Raw genomic sequence first — 24,510 nt, forward strand, 5'->3', positions numbered from 1 at the left:
ACATGATGACAGACATTTTAAAGACCTAGATCGGGATATGATTATCTAACAAATCTAACTCACATGAAAAGAGCCTCTCTTACTCTAAAGCAAAGGGGCAATCAGTACTCTTTTATCAAAAGGAAGCTTTTACAGCATGTGAGGAAGGGGTTGGGACCTTCAAAGTTCTTCAGGCTAGGTATCCACAGAACTAACCTTACAATACTATGTGCAGAAGAGTTGTGTTTCAAGAGCTAATATGCATTCCCAGACTATCGTTTCCCTAAAAGCTGAACTACTTAATTAGTTTTGGAATGGAACCAAATATACACTGTAGCTGCCAGTGAGAAAATGTATACAACATAATGATTCAAGGAGGCCTGGAGTCCCAGATTTTCAGATCTTTCTACAGATGCCCAAGAACAATACCTAGCTTCCTTCCAAATTGCTATCCTTATCAACCCCCCTCATTTGCTAGGAAGGATAAATCAATCAAATCAAGCATTTCAGTATTCTGAGAGGCAGTGTAATCACTCTGCAAATGAAATGGCCAGAATTGCCGTGCTATTCTTCACCAAACTCCAAGCTTGGCAGGGACAGCCAAGTGCTCCAGCTACTAGTATTGTCTACCCTGACTGAAAGAAAGACAAATGTTAGAACATCCCAGTGCAGCCAAACCAAAAAAACCATCTGCCTTTCTGACAGCAACCAGGAGTGGTGCTGACAGAAAGACAAAACAAGTGGTTTTTCCTTCAACTTTCAGCCTTACAGTCTTACTCTACCAGAGGCCATAAAGAATGAATCAGTTCATCAGCCTCTTTCCAGGATTTAGAGAAGTGTAAGAAACTGGTTTTTGCTCTCCCTCATTACCTCCGCAGTAAGTGAAACAAGCCATAAGAGGGGAAAAAAAGCAAGCTGCGTTATAGCACGGATGGCACACAGACAGGGGAAATAACAAAAAACAGTCTGAGAGTTGTGCAAGTATGTGAGCAAATCTGCTCCTTGTGTTTACTCTCCTCATATCACCCATTCTGTTTTTCTCAGGTTTTCCTTTCTTATATACTAGTGGATGCTTTCATTTCACAAAGCATTATTATTATTATTATTATTATATACATAAATACTGTAACTACTGTAAACATTTATCTACAGCAAAGCAGCTCAAAAGCAGAAAGAATCAGTAGCTGTTCTAACTAGAAGGTTCTAACTGAAAATACTTGGAATTTTAGAGAGGCAATATTCAAGAAACTGCTGTCATTCTCAGAGAACAGAACAAGCTACATATATTAGATCAGTTTATAGTAACTAAAATCCACCTTATAAAAAGAGCTACTGAGAGTCCTATATTTCAGACTTAAATTCTCTGTTGTAGGACTGCTGCTCTGAGTCACAATGGCATGTCTCCTTCACTAGCTTCCTGTTTTTAGCAGTAAGTGCTAAGCTATATATCACATTTTACAAGGAAACTTAAAACTTCCCAGAGAACTTTTCATGTCATGCCCTCCCTTCTCAGTTCTTGGTAAAAACAAAAAAGAAAAACCAAGAAAACTTAGTATCAGCAGAGCTCTGGTGAGTTGCCACAGCCTGCCTAATAACTCAGAATACTGAAAGGTATTTGTTATCTTCCTTTATCCAAAGTCACCAGAGTTCTCTTCTGCAAGTTCATTAGTGAAATGCAATGATTAGGGCAAGGCTCTTTATCAGCTGACTACTCTCCACCTCACCATTTGTTTTGATTCCTTATATTGAAGTCATCCATATACAGTACACAATCCCACTACATTTGAATTTTTGTGATCCATCATTATTTCACCAGATAGATATCTATGATCATCAAAAGCAAATAGGAGCACAGACTATTCTTCCCTTATGCACAAGACATAACATAGGATCTATAGGGTAGTATATTGTGTGATTGGTTACTTTAGTGACAGTGCACAGGTCATTTGACTTTTCCATAGAGCAACAGGTGAAAAGTAGATTTTGCAACACAAGTCTATTATAACCTAACACATATAGACACTTATCAGCCCATAAGATACATATATATAGGTCTACTAGTCTTCTATGGGTTATTAGACTTCCATAGGTACAAAAACTTAAAAGTTAACAGTGCACTTCCTGCCATGCAACACAGTTGCGTGGCCCCCATTACCTTCAGCTACTTTTGATACCCCAGCATTTCAGAATTCAAGCTGTCCAAGCAGTAGCACTTATTGTTTGTCAATAACAAAAAAAGGCTGGTAAATTTGAAAGTAAGTTTCATACTGAAGTCAAAACAAAATACTCCCTCAATCCCACCACTGTTTTACACAATGTACCCACAGAGGCTCTCCACCTACTTTGCTTTTGTTTTCAGCAGGCGCAAACAAGTATATTGTATGTTCCCACCTGTACAATATCTGCTCGTTAAGTAAGCACCTGTAGTCATTACCTTTGCCCTAATATTTTCCAAAAAATCCACAAATAATTTGGGTTGTTTTTTTTTTTAAAGTACACCGAACAGGATAGGGAGGAGACTGCAAAATTAGCTATTAAATATATATAATGTCTATATTTATAAATATTGGCACATATTTCAGAAAGCACAGATAAAAAGATAATCAGTATTTCCACTTAAATACTTTGGACAACACAGACATGTTCACACAAGTTAAGTGACACTCATGGTCTTAAAAAAATAAAAAACCAACCAAAAAAACCCTCTTCAGATAAGAAAGCTGTTACTTGGAATCTCCCACCACATCTAAGTACCTTTCGGTTAATGTGGACCCAGCTCCTGTTGCACTAGATACTGAAGCTGATGAATCAGTGTATGGACTTCTAAACTCTTTTTCAGCCTGGTCTTCCTTCTCTTTGGCACGAGCCTCTGAATACAGAGATCACAGAAATAACAAATAATAAAGAAATTTAGAAAATAATAAAATTACAGCATTGCTGAGGACAGTAAAACAATTTTCTTCATTTTCGGATCTATATGAAATATTTGAAAAGGTAACAGCAAATAAAGGATTTCACTTGAAAATAAATCACTTTTCCATACAAACTAAATTTCCACTGCTATTGCAATGATCACTCTGAAAAACAAAACGTCACCAGGACAATGCATACACATTCTAGTTGTTAATTTGTACACAATGTCAAAGATAATTTGATCATATAAGGATGCTGGTACTTCAGTATGATCATTTCAGAGCGTTCCTGAAAGTTCTCATAGTGCAGGGAACTAAATTTGTACATAAGTATACACAGGTGTAAATAACTGAACTCTAAATATGATATATGGAAAATAAATACAAAAAGTTGTTTATATTAAGTTTATTCCCACTTCACTTACTGAAAAAGAATCCCTGTGGAACACTGCAACAAAATTAAAGTAAACAGAACTTTCCATTTCAAATAAGAATAGTGAGATTATGACAGGTTAACAGATACAGCTACTGTATTTCTAGAAGTACTTGAATAACTTCAATTAAGCAGACAAGTTACTTTCTCTCTACACAAGACATTACTTCCTTTTTTTGTTCACTGTTTGTTAGCTAAACTAAAAGAAAAACATGCTTTGCAGTAAAGCTAGGAAACATTTTCCTCTGAAGAAAGATACGGGAAATGTATTTTGATCTCCATTGTTTTTATCTACTTTGGGTAGTGGCAAAGACATTTTCAAAAGTTATCATAGATACTCCAAAAAGCTGAAAGTCAGCAGTGTGTATTAAGAAGCCCGAAGACAAACATTACTCCCCCACAAAAAGCTGTAAAACATCCACCTCTTTTATTACTGTATTATGAACATCAATACTTGCTTGTAAGTTAAGCAGCTGAAGTATGTTGAAAGCTTTGTCATTTTTGTTAAAACTATAAGCCTTAGAAACAACAAAATGTGTTGTGTTTCCTCTATGGGTAAGTCTAGAAACCTTGGGGGGGCTGGAGGGGCATGGAGCACAGGGGAAGTGGGAAGGGCGGGGCAAGGGAGGGGACACGTTCAAGATACAGTTCAAGATGTATCAACTTAAAACTATCAGTGTTTTTGTAATCGCTTACTGGATTTCCCTCCTAAACTAAAACACGGTGTAAGCAAATGATCTCATAGGGAATGACAGCTCAATCTGAACCAGTATCAAACATGTAAAGGTTTCCAACATGGAAACATAGTGCTGTGTTTAGATTCAGACAACAAAAAAAATGCTCCATATCAACTTTTGGAATCCTTTGTATATTAGAATTTCATAGTGTCCACAAAGTCCATGAGCCTCCACAGAGATCTGTTCTTGCGGTTCTATATAGAATCAAAATAATAAAAACAACCAACATTGTAATTATCTCATTCTTTCACATAGAATTCCTTTCTTCATGCTAAGGCACTTCAAGTCTACTAACTTCATTATTTGCTCTCTAAGGTGTTGCAGTTTAAGTGTAATCTAGTAGAATAGAAGCTGCTCTACCATGATGACACCACATGAAAAAAAACAAAAACAAAACCCATTCTTCACAAACTGTTCAAAAGGAGAGAGAAAGCATGGATATTTGGGTGGGCAAAGGTATTTCCTGAACATACATGAGTGTCTCCCAAGGACCTCATCTGGGAATAATGTTTGCTTGGATACTGGCAGCAAAAGATACTGCTCCCTCCACGTCCCGCTCTCAAACCATCATACTGAAAACTCACCCACGACCCCGTATGCCTCACAACAGAAGCCCTGCACATGCACACTGCTCTTACACATTCAAACAACATACATAAATCAATAATCTACTATTTATCAAGTCTCAAACTGTTTAGGACTGCATTCGGTTTTTGTTCTCTAGACAACTAGTCTGAGACACTTTAAACGTCACCCAAAGACAGAAAAACAAATCACGTTTTAAAATGCCCTAGATGACAACGCTTGCATTTCTTACCCAAGACCTTCCTGCTCCTCTCCACGGCAGTTCTTCTCGTTTGCTCAAACATGGCTTCCAGATCGAAAGTCCGGGCTTTCTTCCCTGAAAATGGAGAAAAAGGAGACTAATGCAGATCCGCCCCGGCCACAGGCACTGCGGCCGCTTGCAGGCCAGGGGGCCGACAGGTGCGACCGCTCCGTTCCCAGCTCCAACAGCCAGCCTCCCTCCCGGGGCTCCCCACCGAGGGCCGCCAGCCCCCAGCAACCGCCCCCCGCGCCGCTCAGCCGGCTGCGTCGCACCCCCCGGGCCGCGCCGCAACGCACCGAAGCCGGAGAAGCCCATGGTGGCCGCCAGCTCCGGGTCGGTTCCCCCCACCATCTCAGCATCTACAAGGAGAGGGGAAAGAAAACCAAGGAGTCAGCCGGGGGTGCGGGAGGTGCTGGGACGGGTCCGCCGTACCCCGCCGCTCACCGCCCTCCGCCGCCGGCTCCATGCTGCGGCTGCCCCGGAACCACAACAGGCGCCGGCAGGAAGCGGCGGGGCGCGGCCAAGGCGCAGGGGGAGGCCCAGCCGCCAGCACTGCCCTCCGGCCCGCTGCGGCTGCGTGGCGCGTCCCCAGGCTCCGCGCGGCCGCGGCGTGCGGTCTGCCGCCGCTGCTGGAAGGCCTCGGCTAAATCTTCACAGAGTCACGCAGTATCTCCAGTTGGAAGGGTCCCATCGGGATCATCAAGTCCAAGCCCCCGCTCCTCGCAGGAGCGCCTGAAGCTAAGCCGTGTGACCGAGCGCTGCGCGGGCGCTCCTTGAGCTCTGACAGGCCTGGTGCCGCGACCACTTTCCCCGGCGGGCGGCCACCTGCCAGTGAAGACCCTTTTCCTAACGTGCAGTCTGAACCCCCGGGTGCCGGCTGCTGCCGCCAGAGAGGGATCCCGGCTCCCCCTCCGCCGCCGGCCCTGGGGAGGCGCAGCTGCCATGAGGCCCCCCTCAGCCTTCTCCCCGCTGACCCAGCCGGGTGCCCTCAGCCGCTCCTCCGATGCCTTTTGCCCGGGAGGCGTTTTGCCATCTCGGTTCACCCTCCTCTGGGCACACCCGAGCAGCTCCATGTCCTTCGGACACCGGGGCGCCCAAACCGCACGCAGCGCTTGCCGTGGGGCCACACCAGTGCAGCGCAGAGTGCCATCAGCCCAGACCCCAGATCCCTTTCCACGGGTCTGCTCTCCAGCTTCTCGTCCCCCAAGCTGTATGCATAACCAGGATTTCCCTCTCCCAGCTGGAGAATCTGGCGCTTGCTCTTGTTAAATTTCATACGGTTGGTGAATGTCCAGCTCCCTGATCTATCCATATCTGTAATGCCTGCACACCCTCCAGGGAGTCCACAGCTCCTCCCAGTTTAGAATCATCAGCAAAATTACTGAAGGCACATTTGATTCCTGCATCCATAACACACGGAAATAAATTCTGCAACTCACAAGGAGTCATAAAGCAAGTATGTTTATTATGGCACCGGGTGTAAGGGGGATCACTCCTCCTAACTTGCACACCTTCTCAGTTACAATTTTGTACTTTATACATGATGATTACCATATGCATAAGATTTCCAAGAGCAAGTGGGGATAGGATAGTGAGAAATCATTTACATGTTCTCCTCCTTGGGGGTCGCGTATGAGGGTCTTCATGATGAAGTCAGTAGTCTTCCTTCGAGTGTACTTACCACCTTTTGTTGTGTCAATCACATAGGTCAGTTTGTGCTGGTCTTGCTTCTATGTTTTCATACCCGGATGCACATCCAGTTGCAAGGTCTCTCAATCGTTTATATCTTAATGGAAGTTACCTGACCTGAAGTCATGCCCCCTCACCCCTACCCCAACAAGATTGGTTACTTCCTGAAGTTTAACTAACTACCTTTGCTGTGCTATTCCCTTTGAAATTAACTACTTTCACTATGCCATTTCACCCAGATAATTCATAAAAATGTCAAGAGTAGCGGCCCTAAAATTGAGCCCCAGGGAACCCCACTGGTGACTGGACACCAGCTTCTAAACCTTGAGAAGGTACAGGGAGAATTTCCTGGTTTACCATGTAAACCCTGTGGTGTTTGGGGCTTAACTTCATGTTGCCCATTTGGAAAGCAGAGCCAGGGCAAATTTCCTCTCTTATGCCAGGTGCCTCTCCAATAGATGAAGCTTTCCAGAATAGGCACTTGACTGATCCAGGAGCAGAAGGTCAGTGCAGCCAGGGCACAAACAGAATTTACAAACAAGACCCATTCCCTGAAATCTGAATTTCACGCAGCCCCTGGACCTCCTACAACAGTTTGGGAATTCCCATGCTGTCCAAGGCAGACACCACTTTAGAGGCCCAGGCTTGGTAAATTAACAATCTACTACAGTCACATTGATGTGTCATTCCAAATTCTAGAAAAATACCAGACACACCAGGTCAGAGCAGTGCAAAGACAACTTACACACCTTAGCTCCACGTTCCTTTGAAGGGAAGTCACCTCAGGTTTTGGTTTATGTTAGTATATGCAAAATCTGTGTAGGCTTGAGTAACTCTGATGTATCAAGTCTTGCCACAATACCCCATCACGCTTGTAGTATGAAATATCATTGTACTGGGCCGTCACGGGGGAGCCCGCCCAAGAGCCACAGTGCCCGCGGAACACCGGAGCAGGCAGGGAGCTGCCCAGGGCCACACCCCACTGAGTGGAACTGCCTCCCGCTGCTCCCCTCGGGAGCAGCTTTGTGTTCCACGCTTTGTGGGCCGTCACAATGCCAGGCCCGCGCGGAGCCCACAGGGATTGCACGGCGGACCACCGCGCCTCAGGGCTCCTCGGTGAGGCACCGCCGGCCGCCGGGGCCCGCCCCTCCCACAGGCCGAGCGGGCGCGAGGGCTGCCCCCGCCCACTTCCCGCCGTGGTCGGCGCGGAACTGCGTCACGTGCGCAAAGCCTGCCGGGATTTGGCGGGTGGCGAGGCGGCGGGTGGTGAGCTCGTGCCCTGTTGCTAAGCGCGGAGCCGCCCGCCGGCCCGGGTCCCGGGTCCCGCCGCCGCCATCGCCTTCGCCATGCCCGCCTCCATGAGCGCCGCGGCGCCCATCGCGCAGGAGGCGCTGGAGGTCGCGGGCCGCATCATCGACCGGCAGATCCAGGACGATCGCTGCTACCCGGACCTGTCCGAGCTGCTGGCGGTGCCGGCGCCTGGTGAGGAGCACTCGGTGGCTCACTGTCTCCGGTCCTTTGTCGTTTCAGTTGCCCCGGTGTCTGCGACGTTCTGCAGGGTGGCCTGGGCCGGCCAGGCACCGCGTATGGGGCCTTTCGGCGGGCTGCCCGCCGGGCACGACCCCCGCCCCTTGGCTGCCGCCCCGAGAAGCCCCCGGGGACAGCGGGGACAGCGCCTGCTGCCCTTGCCTTCGCGGGGGCGGTGGCAGGGCTGACTGACGGTTTCTCAGGCTTGGGGGGCGTGTAGCGCACGCAGTGTGCGGTGGGTGAAAGCGGCGGGTGTGGGATCTCCGTGTAGTGTTACCCCAAATCTGGGTTCTTCAGCCGGTGGGCAAGAGCCGATCCGCATAGAGTCGAGCTGTTTGGTTATTGCGTGTCTGCGCAGAGACGGCTGTTAGGTGGTAAATCCACAAAGCCAGCACACCTCTTAACACGTGCTAAAAGTTTTTATGCACTTTGAACAGTTGTTTACAACTAGTTTAGTCATACTGAATTCTCACTGGTTCTCATTAGTCTCCATTTAAAGACAGTGTGTGGGTTTTTTTCACCGCGATTGTTCTGTGGGGAGGGGGGGTTGTTAGTTGGAGGCTCTCTGCTGAGGGTGGATCTTTTAATATGCTAATTAGAATTTTAGTTAGGATAGTTCACACATAGTTCCAGTAATTTTCTATTTAGTCTCATTAACCGTTTGGTTCTCCTGGAGCTTATGTTGTGCCAGAGCTTGACATGTTTATGGTATCTATTCCTTCTCCCAAGGCCATGCTTCACTAACTGTAGGGATTTAACTCATGTCCTCTGTTTTTCAAATTCTTTATTGTTTTTTCAATATAGATATTTACACTTTGGTTTTTCCCTCGTTTTTTTCATAGTAAATCATTTTTCTGGCAATAGAGGGAGCACTGCTGGATTAACTGGTCCATCTCCTTCCAAAAAGTGAAAAAAATGGGTCGTTTTCTGTTAGGAAGTCTCTTGCAGAAATGCTCTTAGGGTCACTTAAGTGCCCAGTACCATCCCTAACTTATAAGCAGCCTGAGAATCTGTTGGAGTGGCTTTCATTTATGCATAACTGTATGTCATGTATTTCAGATATAGTTAAGATGTAAGGTATACCTGTTCTCAAACATTTGTTTTTTTCTCCTTAAAACATCAAGACAGCATTTCCTACTGCATTAGTGCCAATTATCTGGCACAGTGGTCTGTGAGAAGGCACTCTGGAGCTGTAGGTGACCTAGTTAATATATACCCAGGGCATGTCAGGATTGAAGTAAAGGCTATCTGTTTTCTGTTATTCTACTATGTGCATGGCCAAGGTGTTACTGCCCTAGCAGCCTCATACCTTGCATAAAAGAATGGTTCTATATGGGTATTTTAACTTGGTGCTGGCAGTAAAGATCAGCTTTTCTAAGTGTCCTGGTTTCAGCTGGGATAGAGTAAATTTTCTTAGTAGATGGGTCAGTTCTGTTGTTTGGATTTGGTGTGGGAACAACATTGATAATACACTGATGGTTTTAGTTTTTGCTGAAGTTTCTCACGCTCTGTCAGCAAGAGGGTTTGAGGAGATAAGTAAATTGGGAGGGGACACAGCCAGGGCAGCTGACCTAAAGTAGCCAGATAGTTATTCCATACCATAGAGTGTCATACTGAGTATATAAACAGGGGAGAGCTGGCCGCAGCTTGCTCATTGTTGTCTTAGGGACTGGCTGGGCATCTGTGAGCGGATGGTGAGCAGTTGTATTGTGCATCACTTACTTCCTTTTCTCCCTTTCCTTTGGATTTTGTTCCTCTCCCCTTCTCCCTCCTTTTCATTAGAACTGTAGTAGTTGTTGTTGTTATTCTTTTATTTCAGTTATTCATTTGTTCTTATCTCAGCCCTTGAGTTTTACCTTCCTTCCTGTCCCTCTGGGTCTGGGGTGGTGGTGAGTGAGCGGCTGTGTGGTCCTTAGTTATCAGCTGGGGTTAAATCCTGACACTATGTGAAGGAATATGCTCCTGGCTTGTTTATGTGGTATATTTAACATCTGGTCAGAAAAATAGGGCTGGAAAGTATCACAGAAAAAATGAGGTGTAGAGTAGGCTGGGGTCCAGATGAGTTACTCTAAGAGTTTGTTTGCATATCTGTTTGCTCATGCCTGGTTTGAGACTGGTCCTGTTCCTACAGAAACCTTAGTTCACACATCTTGTGAGTAGTGGTAGCTATATGCTTATAGAGTCTCTGCAGTTCCAAAACTTTCTGTTAGTCTGAAGGCCTGTATTATTCATCTAAAGTAAAATGGGAAATGCAGTTATTCTGATTTAGATTTAACAGATTAGGAAACAGTCAGGTAAAGATAGAGAAAGACAATATAAACCTTTTTTATACCCTTCTCATTGTTGTAAGAAGTCTAATCTTTCTTGTTTTTGCCTGCAGGTAGTCCTACTGTTTCTGGTATGTCAGATATGGATTATCCTTTGCAAGGACCAGGTTTACTGTCAATACCTAATCTTCCAGAAATCAGCTCAGTCCGCAGAGTCCCACTTCCCCCAGAGCTAGTGGAGCAGTTTGGACGTATCCTTATGAAAAATTATGTTAGGTTATGCAAGTAATAGTATTAGAAATTAACTTCTTTCTTCTATAATCTTCTTCCCCGATCTTTCTGTCAGAGTCCCAGTACTTCCGTTCACTTCATAACACTTCAGGTAGTAAAAAGGTCCATTTGTGTAGAGTTGCTGGTGGAAGTAGTTTCTGTATGAAGAACTTTAAAAGTTTGTGTACTATTGTATATAAAGCAATATTGTTGTGGGTTTTTTTAAATGCTCCAAAGGGTATGTTGCCTTTGCTAGCTGAAATGCATTTAGTCCTTACATCAGCAGTGCTTCAGATATGCAGTGCAATTGTATGATGGGAGTATTTCCAGAAATCAGCAGAGCTTGGCTGACCATCGACAGTGACATTTTTATGTGGAACTATGAAGATGGGTATGTAGAGAACATGTTCCTGACAATATTTATTGGTACTATATCATAATTAAGTGATTGCAGTACTGGGAGTTTGTTTACTGGTAGCACAGAGGTGTGCTATTTGGTTTTAACTTTTGATTCATTTTAGCTTTTACTAAAATTTTTGAATGGTAAGTATTTAAGGATTATTTTAAGAGTTAGTAGGTATGCTGATGCATATACAGTGGTTGCTCATTCCCGCAATGCTAAGTAATACAACATTAGTACTTTGAAGTGTTGTGGTTTAAGCTTTCCTGCCTAGCTTATTTATTTTCAAATAGCGGTGACACATTTATAATTTGCAGGTTTGCTTCTTTATTTGCCTATATAGTAAGAATTGCTTTATACATATTGTTGCATTTCCTAAAAAGATTAAAGTTCAGATGTGGCTTACATAGCTCCTACCCGTACACTTACATTGTGTGTGCATTAAATACATTCCCAAATAAAACAACTGCATGATGTTAATCGTAAGGTGCTGTGGAGGTGGTTGGGAATTCTTGCTTTAGATTGTTTTAATGGGAAAAAATAATCATGTGATATCCTCCCTCTTGATGTTAATCAGCATTGCAGATGCTGCATTGTGTAATTCAGAGCAGACTTTATGAATAAACAAAATACAGAAATACAAAATACTTCACCTGGGTTTCAGGTTTGAAACTCGGCTACAGCAGCTCCAAACAGCTCAAATGATTGCCTGTATAGTTTTGCCTTGAAACTTCTCTGTCATTCCTTTCTGCTGGACCTGCTTTCACCCAAAGCAAAAGATGTAGATGGCTTCAGAGTGTTAAAATAAGCATTAATAATTTTTAAATATACAGAATCTGATTTTTACTTTGTTGTTACGTGATATTACATGACAAGTTTTATGCAGGTTTTGGTTTGGTTTTTGTTTGTTCACAGGGGAGATCTAGCTTATTTTGATGGCCTTAGTGAAACTATTCTTGCAGTGGGCCTTGTAAAGCCAAAGGAAGGTAAGGAATATGAAAGTGTCTAAAATGAGGCAGTTACTGAACCTTCTATATATGTTTTTTTTATATATGCATATGTGAAAATTTGTGGTTTGTGTCTACATATGTATACACAAGATACATTGTTTGTTTCGTTTTCAGAAACACTGTAAAATTAATTTCAAGCCAAAAAACCCCCAGTATGGTTTAATAATAATTTACACTGATAAACTTGCATTTTTTTGCCATATCGTACTCTTAACATCTGTACTGATTATAAATTTATGCGTTCAAGTTATAATTTCCACGAGGTCCTGGTTTCTAGCTTTCCCAGTTCTTCTGGTAGCTGCTGCTTAGATAACATTGAAGTCAGTGTTGAATAGGCTTAAATAGGGTTGAATTTAAGAGAACCACATTTATAAGAAAAATGTCATTTTAAACATACTGTATTTCACGAACCAGAAGCTGAATTGGTGACTGATAGTCCTTTCTAATTCTAGAGTTTCACAAATCGTTAGGTCTTAAATATAGCTATTTAATCTAATCAGTCAATGTGTTTTTTCAGTGGATGCATTGGATACATCATTTTGATCTGAGAGGCTGGCTGCAAACTAAATTTTTATATATTCTCCCTTTATTTAGGTATCTTCCAGCCTCATGTACGGCACTTACTTGTTATGGCTACCCCGGTGGATATTGTGATTTTAGGGCTCAGTTGTTCTAATATGCAAACAGGTAATTCTTCTCGCCTGATTCTCAGTTGTGCAGTAACAAATACATGTAGCTGTTTTATTTGTAGCCATTAAAAATTATATTAAAAAAAAAATAAATCAAGACCGTGTGCTAAGCACTTTGCTAATTTTGAAATCGTTACAGACAGGGAAACAGGTTTTATTTGCTATATCTGGGACTCCCATAGGAGCATTGAGTTGTGTTACTCATCTGTTTAACATAAAAAGACCTTTTGAAATAGGTGTTCCTGTTAATTAAACTGGATGTTGGAGAGGGAGAGAAGAGATGGACATGAATCTTGGAAGTGGCGCATACAGTTCATTAACCTGATGGGCATTTGTATTACAACCACAGAAATTGAGAACCTGATACCATTTTTTCATGTCATACATATTAACAGAGAAAATACAGAATTGTTTGGAGAAAGTGAGAGGATTACAATTTTTTGCTCTCTTTCTGTACTATATGTGAAAGAAGAAAAATATAAATCAGTGGTTTAGTTCTCTTGTCATTTAGAGGAGACAGCGATATGTAGGCTGAGAAACTTATATAGAGAATTAATTTTTTTTAAAACAGAAGATTTGTTACTGTGTGTTTATTTTGGAGAATAGCTATTCCAGAATGTGACTAGTAACTATGAAATGTGTAATTTTTCCTGTTTTCTGAAATGCTGCTCAGCTTGTGCCTGTACTATTTATTGGAACCACTTAAAAACTAAAGACTATTTATTTATTTATTTATTTATTTATCCAAGGTACTGGATCACTTAATGACAGTATGTCTAGCGGAATGCAGCTGCTACCAGATCCTCTGTATTCGCTCCCTACTGACAACACTTACGTTCTGGCAATAACATCCACTGATAACGGGCGTATCTTTTTGGCTGGAAGAGATGGATGCTTATATGAAGTAGCATATCAGGTGACTATAAGTTTTACACACCGGCATTTTTCATTGTTTTATGGTTGTGGGATCTCAGGACTGAGGGTTCTAAAACATGTCAGGTATTGCTCTGGTTTTTTCTGCCATAATTATGTTGCATGGCTTGATTGTATAACAGCTCTGACATGTTAGTGTAGATGCGTTTTCTTTGAAGATGCAGTAATAATATGAGGAACGGCAATGCAGATTTGGACAACTTCAAAAATAAAACTAAAATTGTGACATCCTGCACCTTTTTTATGTAAAATTTCCTTTTTAATGATCACCTGTTAGTTTCAAATGATTAATACATACTTTTCAATTAAATCCATGGTATGTATATCGATTTTTATTTGTTTTTATGCTTGTCCTGTTTTTACGCCTGTCCTAAAATCCTGTTAATGATGGTTTTTTTTAATACAACTCCTAGTTTAGTTTTGGTTTTGTTTCATTGTTTCAAAGCTGTATTTCTTTTATATTGTAGGCTGAAGCAGGCTGGTTTAGCCAGCGCTGCAGAAAAATTAATCATTCAAAGAGTGCACTGTCTTTCCTTATTCCTTCATTGCTACAGTTCACGTTCTCAGAGGATGGTAAGTACTGATGTTAAAGACCTACGCAATAATTTCATGAAAACTTTTAAATTAATACTACCAAGAAGTCAAAGTGAATAGTGTCTTCATTCAGAGCATTTAGTTACTTGTCAGTGAAACTTGGCGTGGTTGATGATTATAAAAACCAGGTCACTTGCTTGTGTGTCTGGTTCAGGATATAGATACCAAAAGCCTGGAAAGTTTGGCATTTATGACTAAAGTTAGTGTTCTGTAGTATGAAATGAGTATGTCCTTAGTGGGAGCACTGCACACAGTGGAATCTTTAAGTAAACAATTTTACACTGTTCCACTGTTTAGTGAAAAATTTGGAATAATTACACGATGATTTGCTTTTTTTTTTTTTTTTTTTTTTTTAAAGTAATAATTGTATGAAATTGATTGCCATTTTAAATCAATTCCGGTAGTTGTACTGTGTGAGACTTCTGCAGCTTTTGTTAGCTTACAATTAAATGTTTTATAAATATTCTCTTTTCAACTTGTTTTCACAAAATCCATTGTTGATTTCCTGATTCTCCCCTTTTTTGCCCCCTCCCCAGATCCGTTAGTTCAAATCGCCGTTGACAACTCTCGAAATATCTTATACACCCGCTCAGAAAAAGGAGTGCTGCAAGTATGTGATTTCTTCTAATGACCATTGGCCATGTTACTAATGTGTATATAACTTTTTAAGTTTTTTTTGAGTACTTGGGCATTCTCCATAGATATATCAGGATATTATTCCAGTTCATCTTTTTGTAACAAAGTTTGCTGAAGACCTAAATACTTTCTTCTGAGGAAAGAGTAGCCTTTTGATCCTCTCCTCAATTATCTGGAAACGTGAGGTTGAAATAAAAATAGTTTTGAGTAGCTGCTTGATAGGTGAGACTGTATTAATTAATTTAAGTTTAAATCACTAAGCTGTATTATTGAATTGCAGGTTTATGATCTGGGACAAGATGGACAAGGGATGACCAGAGTTACTTCTCTGTCGCAAAATGCTATAGTTTCTGCTGCTGGGAGCATTGCCAGGTATATTTATAACAATAATAATGTAAGGGGCTTCCTTTAAGACCAGTATTTTCACGTTATGTTTTTGAAGATTGTTGTTTGTTTGCTCATTTCCTTGGGTTGAGAGTGTGTGTGGTTTTTTGTTTTGTTTTTTTAGAACAATAGATCGTTCTGTGTTTAAGCCTATTGTTCAGATAGCAGTGATTGAAAATTCTGAATCTATAGACTGTCAACTACTAGCCATCACACATGCAGGTAAGAAAGCAGTGCTAATTCCCCAGGCATTTAAACTGATAAATGGCATCTGCAGTGTTTAGCAAAATTTGGCCTTTTTTATCTTTTGTGCAGGTGTCCGACTATATTTCAGTACTTCGCAATTTAAGCACCCAGCAGCTCGTCCCTCCATGTTAACCTTGGTTCATGTCCGTTTGCCACCTGGATTTTCAGCTTTTTCTAATGTGGAGAAGCCTGCAAAGGTTCATAGAGCTCTTTATAGTAAAGGTAAGCAGCAGAACATCGCTCAGATGAGACTGATTTTTTTCTTTTCTCTTTGTGACAGTCACCATCACGTTGTTTTTACATTGAAGCGGTGGGAATAACTGAGAACTAAGCATGGCTTCTGTATCTTAATGGGAAAGGTTTTGGAAGTGGAAAGTTGTGATATTTTTCAGAAATCAGTTGTTCTGCAAGGTGTAGTGTTCAGGCAGACACCTCTGTTCATGTGTTGATCACTTTTTCTTCAGATCTCCCCATGAAATAGATGTAATGTGTTCAAATTCACCTACATGGCTCTAGTCATGTGGGCTTAGTTCTTGAAAGCAGGGGATATAACAGGGTTATTAAATATTTAGTGCTTCTCAGTTTAGTGTGGACTGACTGGGGTTTTTTACTTTTATTTGCCTACTGATAACATGTAAGATACCAAACAGCTGCCAGATGGTTCCAGCTTTATGCCACTTCTGACTGTAAGATTAATTTTTAAAAGTGCTGCAGAAGTACAGGGGCAAATATCTCTGTGTTGCTGACCCTTTTAGTCATGCATACTGATTTTTGTCCTTGAAGTAATTTCTGGATCTTTTTTCATCCATCATCTGTTTAAACATCTCATTGCTGAGGCATGTTCTCTCCATTTTAGGCTTTTTTATGTTTGTACTTTTTGGAGTGGATGGCAAATGGCGTTAGAAGTAACCTGAAGAACCCTATGACATAAAGACTCAGGAAATAGTATTTGCTGTTTGAACTGTAAAGATTAATTTTTACTAAATAAGGAAAGATTAATTTTTACTAAATAAGGAATTAATTAGTGAATTTGTATCTAATGCATGATTATCGCTTCTAATGCAAACTTAATATTACTATTCTTGCTAGGTGTTCTGCTGATGACAGCTTCAGAAAATGAAGATAATGACATCCTGTGGTGTATCAATCACGATTCTTTCCCTTTTCAAAAGCCAATGATGGAAACACAGGTACTAAAGCTAACTTTTACACAGTTTTGATGGAATCTAGATATTACTTCCTCCTTTCTGGTAACAGATACTTCAGTAGTATTATCTGCAAGAAACAAGTAGTTCACAGAAAACTTCCACGTGGAGTTTGGAAATGCTTACAAAGCTACTGATCAATGTGCTTCAAAGAAAAAAAATACTAGGCAGTTTTGTCAATGACTGTGAATTGATCTATTAGGAATTCCTTGTTCAGCCATACTTTCTAGCTTGCTGCAACCTGTGTATCAAAAGCAATTGCCTGGACTTCTGGGATTTGACTTCTAATTAACATATTTGAAAATACTGTTGTCTATAGCATTCTGCATATTGTGCACAAGCACAGAAAGACATGGTCCACAGTCAACAGTGGTGGCGTCTGAGGATAAAATTTGGCAAAGATTGTTTAAAATATAGGCACTAGAGACTCTGGGTTTCTGTAAACTGATATGCCATGTCTTCATTAAATTTCAGGCATGAATATACTCTCTTCATTATTTCACTTTTTCTCATTTTCTTTTTCCTAATTGTTTCTAAGTGAGTTTTTAAGAGGGGTTTGGAGTTGCCTTATGTGTCAGTTCGGGGAGACAATTTCATGTATTCCACCTCTGAAGGAAGTCCGAAGTATTCTACTGAAGTAGAGGAGTGCTATATCAAAAGTAGTATTATTGGAGGAGCAGTGGTAGAGTTGGAGTGAATGGAGAGGCTATTTAAGTTATAAGTTTCCAAGTCAGGTTTTGATTTATTTGCTGTTTTAATAACCCACAAAGGAGCTTTATAATTATTCCACATCCTTTCCCTTAAGTGCAAAAATTTACACATAAGTATCCAAGTGCTAACCTCTTTTTTTTTTTCCAAGGCATTTGACAGTAATAGGAAGCTAGGTTTCCCTAACAAAACTGCAACTTTCTTGAGCAGCAGTTCTTCCTTGTTAGCATATATACATAGTTTTCTGGAATGTCTTCACTATCATTTGTTTCTTCTTGAGTTATATTTGAAGTACTGCTGCCAGCTGTGGAAGTCTTGTAAACCTTTATGATTCAGTTGCAGCGTTTTTTTGGTTCTTTAAGAAATAATTTAAATTCTTGACAGCTGCTTTGGTACTTAGTTCTGATACGGATAGCAGATTGTTGTTTATATTGTAGCAGCATTAAAGGATCCCACTTAGCAAGTTGTTTTACATTTAAATACAAAACACTATCCCTGTCCCCCAACAGAAGCAATATGTTATCCCATCTCCCAGAAGCAGTGGTATATATACAACTAAATTTGGTGGTAACCTTCTGTTAGACAAGACAAGAGCTTGCTTATTGAGTTTTCTGGTGTCAAGAATAGATTCTATTCTGTGTAATATGAAATGGTGAATAGTATAATATCACCATGGATGTACAAAATCCATGTCTGTAATGAAACTTTGGATAATATCTGTCCTGTTGCTCAGATGACCACCCGTGTTGATGGACATTCCTGGGCTCTTTCTGCTATTGATGAATTTAAAGTTCAGAAGATAGTAACACCGTTAAACAAAGATACTATTCCAGTAACTGATTCACCTGTTGTTGTGCAGCAACACATGCTGCCACCTAAGAAGTTTGTTCTGCTTTCAGCCCAGGTGAGTATTGCTTCTCTTAATATAGGAAATCAGAAGAGTTGGAAGACTGATCTAAACCTGTAAATGTTTATTCGTTTTGGATATGTTTTAAGGATTATATTGTGAACATAAAAAGGAATAATGAATATGATTGCTGAAACCATATGTAGGTATTTTAAATTTACTCAAAGCTATTGGGCCAGCTTGTCTTGTACAGTATATTAATAGGTTTTTTTGGTCTTCAGAGACCCTTGTAGAGACAAATGATGTGAGAAGTTATTTTAACCTTGGTTATACTCATGATTATATGAAACAGACATTGGCTGCCCAGAAAATACAGTGTGAGTAAGAAGAGGAAGAACTTCTTTACCTTGAGGTTGTAAGGGCATTGGAACAGGCTGCCCAGAGAGGTCATGGAGTCCACCTCTCTGGAGACTTTCAAAACCTGCCTGGTTGTGAGTCTGTACGGCCTGCTCTAGGTGAACCTGCTTTAGCTGGGGATTGGACTAGATGATCTCCAGAGGTCCCTTCCAACCCTGATTATTCTATAAATACTGTTGGCAATTTAAATTTGAATAAATAATTTCTTCTTTGTCATCCCAAAACAGTTTTTTGAAAGGTTTTTAATAAACAAAATCCACAAAAAGAAGAAAGATATTAACTTCCCTATTTCTTTTTGGATTACATTTAGCAATATTTTAGGGCACTTAATACCTTAACCAATAGCCAATTAAAAAACTAATTTAATCATTAATGTTTTGCAACCTCTACATTCAGCCTGCATTTGTTTAATGGCAGCTGTTTTGGTAAAGGCACTAATCGGACCCTCTCCATTAGTTAGTATGGATGCAGGCTAGACGATAGAGTGTAAAGTCTTACCATGCCCTTGATTCTGAAAGTTTTTTTTCCAGGCAGTTTTGAGGATTTGTAAGATAAATAAATAATTCTGTTTTTTATATACTTGCTATATGTTGGTATTGTATTTTTCGTGTTAGGCTGAGAACAGCAAAATTAACTTAGTTTATGGAGAGTTTATAGCCACTGCAGTATTTTTCCTGCCTTTCCTAGGCTTTCTAGAGTATTTTCTCCATGTGAATGGGAAGTGGCCTTTATGCACCATTCACATTGTACTTTGATCCAGTAGTGCCATGGAGAAAAATTTAGAATGCTAAAGATAAGCATTGTGGGGAGGGGGTGTTGTGATGGCCAAAGTAAAGACACTTTTATTCTAATTTACTTTGAATTACTTTTAGGGGAGCTTTATGTTTCATAAACTCAGACCTGTTGATCAGCTGCGGCATCTGCTTGTTAGCAATGTAGGTGGAGATGGAGAAGAGATTGAAAGATTTTTCAAGTTGCATCAGGTAAGAACTTTTCACAGGTTGTGAAAAACTGAAGATTTACAATATTTATGTAAATCTAATTGCTTTCTTTAGCATCTTTTTGTTGTTGCTGTAAACCCGTAGTTAAGTGTTAGCTGTTCCTCCTGTATTATTGACATAAAACAAGATTGTATAAGAAATAATTTCTTACATTATGATATCTAAAAACTGAAGTTTAATTCACTTATCCTGAAATTCTTATGCTTGTATGTAGAAGTATAATGAAGTTCTTGGTTTAGAAAAGGAGTTCATCTAGAGCAGGGAAAGAAATTTCTTAAAAAATACTTGCCACTACAAGAGGATTTTACATTTTGAATGCCAGTAAAAATGTCTGTAATTGGTCAATTTTTTTGTTTAAGGTAAATAACAAACAAGCAGGAAGGAAGCTATTGTAGATTGCCATTTTAATTTGACTACTGATTAGTAGCTGTAGTGAATGTTCACTGTAATCTGTTCTCTTGGGCTTTGATAGGACATAGTGGTATTTTAACATGCCATTAGAATATGCAAAACATGATGATTATTTTTCTTCAATCTTTATGTTTCTGTAGAAATTGTATGAATCTTAGTCATACTTAGCTGACAGACATGGAGATTTTCTTCCTACCAGTAATTGCATTGAGTTTACAAAAACTGTATATAACAGGCTTGCCTGCTATAGTGGGATACCTCACTGTGATTCACTTCCTGTCTATAATTGGGAAAAGCCAATTTCCTTGCATTCTTGAACGAAATGGTGCAGAAAGTACTTACTGTTTTGTTACTGAGCATTATAACTTCTATATTTTTCTTACCGATTTGATGTAAGCTGCCACACTAATCACAAAATATGCTCTAGGAGGATCAGGCCTGTGCCACTTGCCTTATCTTGGCCTGTTCTAATGCTGCGTGTGATAGAGAAGTATCTGCCTGGGCTACTCGAGCGTTCTTCAGGTATGTTTCAAATCTGTAAGTTGTTCTGAATATTATGTTCAGGATCACTACAGCCAATAAATAATTTTAGAGGCTTTTCAACCTACTTCCTGAGTGAGCATTGTTTTAAAATGAGCATAGGCTGTTAAACCTGGTAGAATATGCTTTTGCATTAATTTAGGGCTAATCAACAAAGGAAGCTTCCTGTGCTGGTTGATAGTTCCCCTGTTGGATATTTGTACTTTACATGTAAAGGAGGCTATTGAAAATGTAGTTTAATCTGCTTGAAATGCACTTATCTGTATTTCACAGTATCCCAGCTCATTAAAGTGTGGTGTGTAGTAATATCTTTATACTAGCTCAGACAGCTGGAAAAAGAATACACAATCTTTTTAACTTTTGTGGGCATTTTGGGTTTATTTTTGTTTTGTTTCGAGTTTTTTTTTTTTTCTGAACATATTGCAGTTATTTATACTGTTCACCATTGTGCCAAGGAAATTGATATTCAAATGGGTTTATGCTGTTTAGCTGATGGCTTTTAGTCACAGATGTTGATGGTTTGGTTTGGTTTTGGTTTTTTGGGGGGGCGTTGGGTGGTGGTTGTTGTTGTAATTTATTCCACTACAAATTGAGTGAGGAAGTACGGGCTTCTGCTCTGCTGGAGGATTAATTCGTCATCTGTGTATTTTAAGTACTACATATCTTTGGTATGGTGCATATATGTATATTTTAATCAGCTGCCTGAAACAAATTGGTTTATTGTGGGTCTCTTGGCTGTCCTCACAGGGCATGCAGCCTGGAGGAAAAAAAGGTTTTGGTAAGATACAGCTGTTGTGAGTGATGCTAGAATGGGCAGATTTTTATGTTTGCATTAGAGTTCAAGTGTTACGTTCCCAAAAGCTTGCTTGTCAGTTTCCAAAACTAGTGCAGGTGTTAGATCCAGTCAGCTATTCTCAGAAGGCTGTGAGTAGTTAACTCTTTGTTAAACAACCGCATTACAAGATCAGAGAAAATGTGGATGACAACTCTGGTGGATAACTCTTGAGGGAAGGGTGTTTGCAAGGGAAGATGTAGCAATGTGCTCATGTAGCACTACAAACGAGAGATGGAGAGAAATTACTTGTGGACAATAGAAGAACAAGTGTGGGTCATCTCAGTTGTGTCCTTCTTTCCACTTTCCTATAGAAGCAAACCTTAAAAAAGACACTAAAGTGTAAACCTGATTTTGAGATTTCGTAAATTTCTCCTTAAAGCCTGATCACATCATATCACTGTAGAGCTCAAAACACCAAAAAAAAACCAACTTGTTCATCTAACTTATCTTTACAATTACATATGTTTATGCTTTTCATATGACACGTATTCCATTAGTTTTCTTCCCTTCTGTGAAAAATGCTGATCAGTCACAAGTATTTCTGACAAGTTATGTGAGGGTTTTTATTCACCATTTTAAAAGAACCCTGAAATTGCTGTTAATTCCAAAAGACATGAAAATTAAATGGACTATCTATGAAGTGTCTTTTTGTCTTTGTAAATTTTAGGTATGGTGGAGAAGCACAAATGAGATTTCCGTCTGCTCTGCCTCTTCCAAGCAACATTGGACCTGTTTTGGGTTCTCCTGTTTCTCCCAGTAAGTAGCAAGCATTTAATGGTTTTGGACAAGTTGTCAGTTGTTGGGTTTTTTTCCTTTAATATGTTGTATTTTGTCTTCCCACAAGTACTGGTGTTCTTACTGTCAGAAATGGTCCTTGATTTTCCACTCACTGGCTAATTTATTACAGAGTTTCTTCCATTTCTCGAGTGATTTTTTGATTTATTGAGAGGGTAATGTGATCTGGGTGTTGCATATAGTCTATTAAGATGATGTGGAGAAGGTATACATTTGTTGCTGCCAAAGCCACATGAGCAGCCAGGGAACAACTTACCAATACTATAGTTCAGACTTTACAAAGATGAGTTAGTTGTTGTGTGGCTATAGCAGAGTATCTTCTTAGAGTGTCATTGTAGTGCCTCTGCAGATGCTGCTTATGAAAAGAAAAAAAAAATTCTGAACAAGAAAAGGGTTTATTGTTTGGAATGATTTCTCCCTGTAAAAGCTCTTGCTTCCACACTTGGTTTCTGCTTAGCTCATCAGTGCCACCTGCAAATGAGAACAGTGCCTACTGTTTCTCAGAACTTGATGCTTATCGGAGTAGAGGCCTCTCTGTGTTACTCAGGTTCACTCACAACTACAGTTGCCTCAGGAAATTGTCCTTTAACATGTGTTACTCAATTCCAGATCTTAAGGGTTTTTTAAAAAGAAATTCGTGATGATGAATATGGAACTCTGAATTATTTAATTATTTAAAAAAAAAAAAAAAAAAAAGTTGGTTAATCTGGCATGTGGCATTCAATTTTACACATCAGACTTGGGGAGAAACTTCCCTTACCTGGGATGCAAAGAAATTCCATTTCAGTACTGTTTTTGACATAGATCCAAATTCATAAGTAGTGGAGAAAGGCATGCTGAACTGGGATGAACTTTTGGAAAATCGGTCAACCCTCTTTCTCAGAATTCTTAACTCATGTTAAAACACTGAAGAAGAGTGGTTTTTAATGCATCAGTGACATTGCGATTGTTCCACACCAGCAGCCTTGGAAAGCAATGTGGGCAGGAGCTGAGGCAAGGCATAAGAATGTAAAATTAAGTCTGAGCTGAAGAGGACAGCAGCTATGGGGAAGACAAATGCTAGGATCAGACTGAGAATTAAAGTAAGGTGTGGGAGAGAGGACAGGAAGCTTTGTAATCAGTGAAATGACTCTTTTTAGAAGCAAAAGTATTTTTCCCAAGTCTGAATGTGTGGATATTATTATCATTTGCTGTCACATATGCCTCTGTGAATCACTGAAACCTAGTATCAAAGCATGTGTTTCAATTTTGCTTCAGTGACATGTTCAGGTGGAAGATTCTTCTGCTATTACTCCATTTGCACAAAGGGTAGAGAACTCTCATGTGAAATGAAGATGCTGATACTGTGGATGTCCCATGTGGTGGGTCAGACAGTGCTGACAGAAATTGATTAGAACACCTTGAAATTTCGCATGTGAAAGTGTTAGCATTACAAGGCCAGGGACCATTACCTTGGTTCCCTTTTTTCTCTCTGTTAGAAGTCTAGTCTGGCATTCACATGCTATTCCTCTGCAAGTTTGTGCTTTGCTTGCCAATACAGTGCGTTGGTACTGTTGAGTGAAGGAATTTGTTGTCCTTTGTGCTATTTTCTCTTGTCCAACTGAGAGAACTGTAGTGAATAAGGCAAGGACTGATTCTTTGATAAAAGCCACATTTTTAAAGTCCCAGTTTTCTTGCCCTTTCTGTGATACATCATCCTACATGCTGATGGTACATGGAGATCTTTGCAGATGACCACACACATTCCTCGTGTTTTGGGGTCTTGGGTATTAATTTGTGGAAGGGTTGGGTATTCACAGCTGTATCTGAGGCTGTGGATAGTCTCAGACTGAATGTTTCAAGTTAACAGCGTTGCTGTAGTGTTTGTCCAACTGCCTTATGTAAAAATCAAGAGTTAATACCAGCTGCTTCAGTTTAGTGCTTTGAAGGTAAAATTAATATACTTTGAAAAGATGTAAATGACTGTGAGTGATTTGAAAGCAGGTCTGTGTCAGGAACGGGAGCAGTCAGAAGGTGAAGAAAAAGAAAAAGTATATGGACAGTATTATATTGAATGCAGGGAACAGGTGGTGTGCAATAAATAACATGTGTATGCTGGGGAAAAAAATTTTTAATAACCAGTTTTGAAAGATGGGTATCCATTTCGTTCACTTAGAGTGTTGAGTTGATAAGAAATGAGTGCAGTTTGGTATTTAATGATATATAAAAGCTGTTGGAAT

At 40.1% G+C, this 24,510-nt stretch overlaps 2 protein-coding genes across 3 annotated transcripts in view; one reads left to right on the forward strand and one right to left on the reverse strand.

The window, feature by feature from the left end:
• WDR70 (WD repeat domain 70) overlaps nt 1–5,374 on the reverse strand; it is a 136,298-nt gene extending 130,924 nt beyond the window's left edge. Inside the window, exons 1-4 of the mRNA XM_056324158.1 lie at nt 5,332–5,374; nt 5,184–5,246; nt 4,879–4,962; nt 2,734–2,848 (exon numbers count right to left, since the gene is read on the reverse strand). Coding sequence (XP_056180133.1) covers nt 2,734–2,848; nt 4,879–4,962; nt 5,184–5,246; nt 5,332–5,353 — 284 coding nt within the window. The 5' untranslated portion in view covers nt 5,354–5,374. The remainder of the gene's footprint in view (nt 1–2,733; nt 2,849–4,878; nt 4,963–5,183; nt 5,247–5,331) is intronic.
• Nucleotides 5,375–7,817: 2,443 nt separating this feature from the next.
• The window catches only part of NUP155 (nucleoporin 155), a 33,056-nt gene continuing 16,363 nt past the window's right edge, over nt 7,818–24,510 (forward strand). For both annotated transcript variants that reach the window (XM_056324156.1, XM_056324157.1), the window contains exons 1-16: nt 7,818–8,058; nt 10,484–10,621; nt 10,935–11,031; nt 11,956–12,026; nt 12,645–12,737; nt 13,489–13,655; nt 14,140–14,245; nt 14,803–14,876; nt 15,183–15,274; nt 15,411–15,508; nt 15,602–15,754; nt 16,622–16,722; nt 18,179–18,349; nt 19,582–19,692; nt 20,549–20,643; nt 22,164–22,252. In XM_056324156.1, the coding sequence (XP_056180131.1) occupies nt 7,923–8,058; nt 10,484–10,621; nt 10,935–11,031; nt 11,956–12,026; nt 12,645–12,737; nt 13,489–13,655; nt 14,140–14,245; nt 14,803–14,876; nt 15,183–15,274; nt 15,411–15,508; nt 15,602–15,754; nt 16,622–16,722; nt 18,179–18,349; nt 19,582–19,692; nt 20,549–20,643; nt 22,164–22,252 (1,792 nt within the window). In that variant the 5' untranslated portion in view covers nt 7,818–7,922. The remainder of the gene's footprint in view (nt 8,059–10,483; nt 10,622–10,934; nt 11,032–11,955; nt 12,027–12,644; nt 12,738–13,488; nt 13,656–14,139; nt 14,246–14,802; nt 14,877–15,182; nt 15,275–15,410; nt 15,509–15,601; nt 15,755–16,621; nt 16,723–18,178; nt 18,350–19,581; nt 19,693–20,548; nt 20,644–22,163; nt 22,253–24,510) is intronic.

The sequence above is a fragment of the Falco biarmicus genome, chromosome Z, assembly GCF_023638135.1.
Source record: "Falco biarmicus isolate bFalBia1 chromosome Z, bFalBia1.pri, whole genome shotgun sequence".
Lineage (NCBI taxonomy): Eukaryota > Metazoa > Chordata > Aves > Falconiformes > Falconidae > Falco > Falco biarmicus.